The following is a 4,198-nucleotide window of genomic DNA, read 5'->3' on the forward strand; positions in this document are numbered from 1 at the left end:
GGAATGTATTACCTCGTCATTTACGACAGAGTTTTACGTAGTGTGCATCGTACAGAGGGAGAACAGAGCAGATAGAATACCTCTCACATAGAGCGTTTCGTATGTTGGAGAGAGAGACTGTGTCGCACGTACATCATGAGACCTTCAGCTCCTGGGGGAAGTGACCGACATGTTCCTGTGGGCCTGAGGACTCAGGCTCCTCCCCAGAGCACTCGGCACAGAGGATGGAGCTGGTGGAGCGAGGCTTTCGCTGAAGGGTTTCTGGGATTAGGCACGGCAGGCACAGGGGCCCTGGTGCAGGGACTCATGTGTTCCCGCGTGTGACACAGCAACCTTCCTGGGTCCCGGCCCAGCTTCCGAGGTTAGCTGACAGCCGAGGACGCGTCTCTTCTCAGAGGTGGGCTCTCCTCGTCAGGGTCTGACTGCACCTCCGTGGCTGAGGCTGCCGACTGTGCATGCACGGGGTCCTCAGAGGGTCCCCCCGACACCCATGTGTGTGGCAGGCTGGGCAGCTGACACCTTGAGAACAGCTCTCAGTGACAGACAGCCCGGAAGCTGACAGGTGAGCGGCCCAGCTCCTGCCCCCCGTTGGGGTCACTGAGCTCAGCCCCACTCTGGCTCCCAGAGCCTGCGAGCCGGACACAGGGCAGGGGCAGGGTCAAATGCACAACAGGATGGACAGCTGCACCGGGCTGGGGGACCGCCTGGCCCGCCCAGCACCGCCCCCGCCTCCACCCGCCCGGTGGCTCTGACTGGGAAGCTGACGTCGGATGCCTGGAGCGTCATTCTGGCCGGGAGCCGCCGGGCCCCGCGGTGGCACCTAGGGACTGGCCGTGCTGGCCTGGCGGAGGGGACTTCCCTGCGGTTCCTGAGTGTCTGGGAAGCCAGTGCCTGGGACAGGCTCGTGTCAGGGAGAGAAGGGGAAAGCTGGCCCCGCTGCAGAACCTGGAGACCTCGCTCTCCTGGGGACGGGTGCCCGGGCGGAGTCCCCGGGCAGCTGACCCCAGAGCCACAGGCCGCCGTGGAGCCCGGCCCGGGGTCACCGACCCAAACGGCAGACGGAGGCTGGCAGCAGAGCACCTGCGACTGCTCGTCCACCACGGTCACCGAGACCGAGCCAGCCATCAGGGCCAACCCCTCTTTGTCGGACAGATGAGGAGAAAAAGGGTGGCTCTACAGAATCAAAACTTTTATTCAGAACGAGCGTTCACAAGATGAAGGTCGGGGCCTCATAAGGGCAGGGCGCCCGCGTATCCAGAAGGGATTAAAAGCAACAAATCGATCTGCTGCAGATTAAAACGGCCCAAGACCACGCTCACCGGCCGTGAAACGTGGTGTCCGCTCACTCCGAAAACGAAGGTGAACGTCCAGGCGGCAGGAGCCGGGAGCCCCCGGGACCAGACCCTGCGCCCGGAGGGGACCGGCCAGCTCCGCCCGCCACACCTCCCCCCACCCGAGGCCCCGGTCCCAGCGCTGCGATGCCACCCGTGGGACCTCCGGGCAGGCGCGGCGTCACCGGTTCACTGGGGCGGCACTTGGTGCTTCAGCTTGATGAGTCTCCTGAGGCACTCGTCCCTCCACTGCCTCCGGGCGGCTAAGTGCTCGGGGTCGGCTGGGACCTTGGCGCACATGGCCTGGACACGGAGCAGAGAGGGAGAGGATGAGGGGACCGCGAGCTTCCGAACCCAGACCCCGGGCCCTCCGCCGAGGACGCGTCGCGGTCAGCTCCAGGCCTACTGCCCGCCGCCCCCCAACCCCCGCCAGAGGCCAAGAGCCACGACAGGGACCGCGCGTCCAGGCCAAAGGCCGCAATGCCAGCTGCAGAGCCGTCCCCTGTGCCCCGAGCGCCCGCCCAGCCGCCCAGCCGTGCAGATCCACGTACCTGGTGAACCCGTTCAACGGTGGCCCCGGAAAACTCGGGCACGGGCCCGAAAGTCCTGAGGACGTGTTTCATGCCTTCGCCGTACCTGTCACAGTAGCTTCGCATGCCTGCAACCACACGGGCACAGCACCGGCGGTGTCAGGGGGAGTGTGGCGCACGCCCCGCTGACGCCCCTTCCCGCGGGCGGAGTGGGCAGCGCCCCAGGGGGCTGGCCCCCGGCTCAGGGTCCTCGCCCCGGCTCAGGGTCTCCCAGCTCTTGGAACCCCGAGCAGCACGGGACGTGGCCCGCCACCCGCCACCCCAGTGCCCTCCGGCGACGTCCCGTGAGCTTGCGCGTGCAGGGGGCTGGGACGCGTTGCTGAATGTGCGACGCCACAGCCCCCTGGGCTCTGTCCCCTCCACGCTTTCCCCCGACTCTGTTGGGGTCGACAGGCTGCAGGTTCTCTACTACGGCTCGGAGTGTGACCAGCCAACGGCAGCCCCGTCACCGACTCCCGGCTGCCTCTGTCCCCAGCCGCACTGCCCTCCACCTGCCTCGGCAGCCTCCGGGCCCGTGGGGACCCAGCACCCCTGTCAGTGCTAACACAGGGCCATGGGGCTTCCGTGGAGACACCCGTGCCCAAGGGGCTCAACCAGGAGGGCTGTCCGCCCCCTCGGCCCTTCCCATCCGCTGTGGCCCGCACAGGCGTGTGCGAGGGGTAAGCCAGACCACGGCCAGCCCTGGGCACACGCAGAGGAGGCATCTTGAGGTCCTGGGCCTGCTGGGGTGCCGGCCGAGCCGCCCGCCGCGATGCCTCCTTCGTTTCCAGCATCTTCCACGACCAGAAAGGTTGGTCCGTCAGGGTAAAGGTAACACGGGACAAACGGACGGCAGGAAGGGCGCAGACCCCGTGCTCGGGTGTCACCCGCCCACAACACTGCACGTGACCAACTTGAAATAACAAGTGCCGCCACGAGACAGTCTCCACAAAGAGAAGGGGAAGGTCCTCGGGGCTGGCTGCGGCCACGCCACGTGGGAGCCCGAATCCCCGGTTCTGTCCGACCCGTCTCAGGGCACGGAGGCTATGCCCAACGAGCTCCCCGGGAGGAGCTGCTTTGGGGGTGAGAGAGTCGAATGCACCCACTCTTCTGACCCCGCCCCGGTTCCGTCTCACTCAGCGCGAGCGTGGCCGGCCACTCGGGGGCCGCCAGGCCCCGGTACCGCCGTCCGAGCAGCGCCAGCAGTTCTGGAATGCGGAAAGCAACTGTACGTTTTCTCCTCCGTGCAAATTACGTGTTTGCTCCGCTTTAGCTACGTGAGGATTCGTCCAAACTGAAGGCGGCGACATCCAGACACATACGGTTCGCTCCGGGGAGCAGAGACACGAGACCAGGTAAGCTGGGGAGCCGGGTGCGGTGGGCGTGGCTGCAGCGGCGGGTCCCTTCGTGGGGGGGGTGGGAACGGCAGCCCGGGGAGCGGGGTGGCCGTGCCTCGGCGCAGTCCAGCTCCAGTGTCGCCGCCGGATGACCCCGGTTTCTGAACAATGTCCGCTTTTCACGGTCCCTGCGAAGTCACTCGGCTCACCCAGGGGATTTCTAGACCGTGTTCCCTACTGCTTTTTATATAATTTGCAGTTTTAAAAGGGCATTTAAGTCATCTGGATAGAATAAGACACGGCAGAACTCTTCATCCTACAGCTGGTGGTCAGCCCGACCCCCCGCTTGTCTGGGACACCTGCGAAAGCATCGGTGTCACCGGCCTGAAGACTCTGAACCCCGTTCCCGACGAGACATTTACAGGGAATGTGAACGAGCAGGGGGAAGAATCGGGGGGGAGGGGATCAGAGGCCACTCCGCCCACGTGTGCAGACCCGCCGCCCACCGGCAAGGACCCTGCCGCCCCGGGAGGCTCTGCCGCGTGCCCCAAGCACAAGCTCACGGTGACTCAGAGTCCCAGGTATCCACCGTGTCCCAGAGAACCCGTCACGCTGCCGCCACCTGCGGCTCAGAGCGGCGCAGGAGCAGGCTGAGCGACGACTGACTGTCCTAGGACACCCATCCCGGTGGAAAAGGGAAGAAGCCGCCTCGCCGGCCCCCAGCCTGCTCCTCCCATCCCGCGGGGGGCCTTCCCTGGTCCCGCGGCCATTCTGTTCATCCGAGTAGGTCCAACAACACTCGGGGAGCTGAGCTTTTTGGAAGACTCTGAACCCCGTTCCCGACGAGACGTTTACAGGGAATGTGAACGAGCAGGGGGAAGAATCGACCCTCATGAGACCGGATGTAGCTCCTCCTGCCGCTCTCGGACTGGGATTGCTCCGGCTGGAAGACCCCGCCGGT

The 4,198-nt window shown here is 65.7% G+C and overlaps 1 protein-coding gene across 1 annotated transcript in view; it reads right to left on the reverse strand.

The window, feature by feature from the left end:
• Nucleotides 1-1,172: 1,172 nt before the first annotated feature.
• CRYL1 (crystallin lambda 1) overlaps nucleotides 1,173-4,198 on the reverse strand; it is a 65,747-nt gene continuing 62,721 nt past the window's right edge. Inside the window, exons 7-8 of the mRNA XM_006904841.3 lie at nucleotides 1,883-1,989; nucleotides 1,173-1,634 (exon numbers count right to left, since the gene is read on the reverse strand). Coding sequence (XP_006904903.1) covers nucleotides 1,521-1,634; nucleotides 1,883-1,989 — 221 coding nt within the window. The 3' untranslated portion in view covers nucleotides 1,173-1,520. The remainder of the gene's footprint in view (nucleotides 1,635-1,882; nucleotides 1,990-4,198) is intronic.

The sequence above is a fragment of the Pteropus alecto genome, unplaced genomic scaffold (genome assembly GCF_000325575.1).
Source record: "Pteropus alecto unplaced genomic scaffold, ASM32557v1 scaffold80, whole genome shotgun sequence".
NCBI lineage: Eukaryota > Metazoa > Chordata > Mammalia > Chiroptera > Pteropodidae > Pteropus > Pteropus alecto.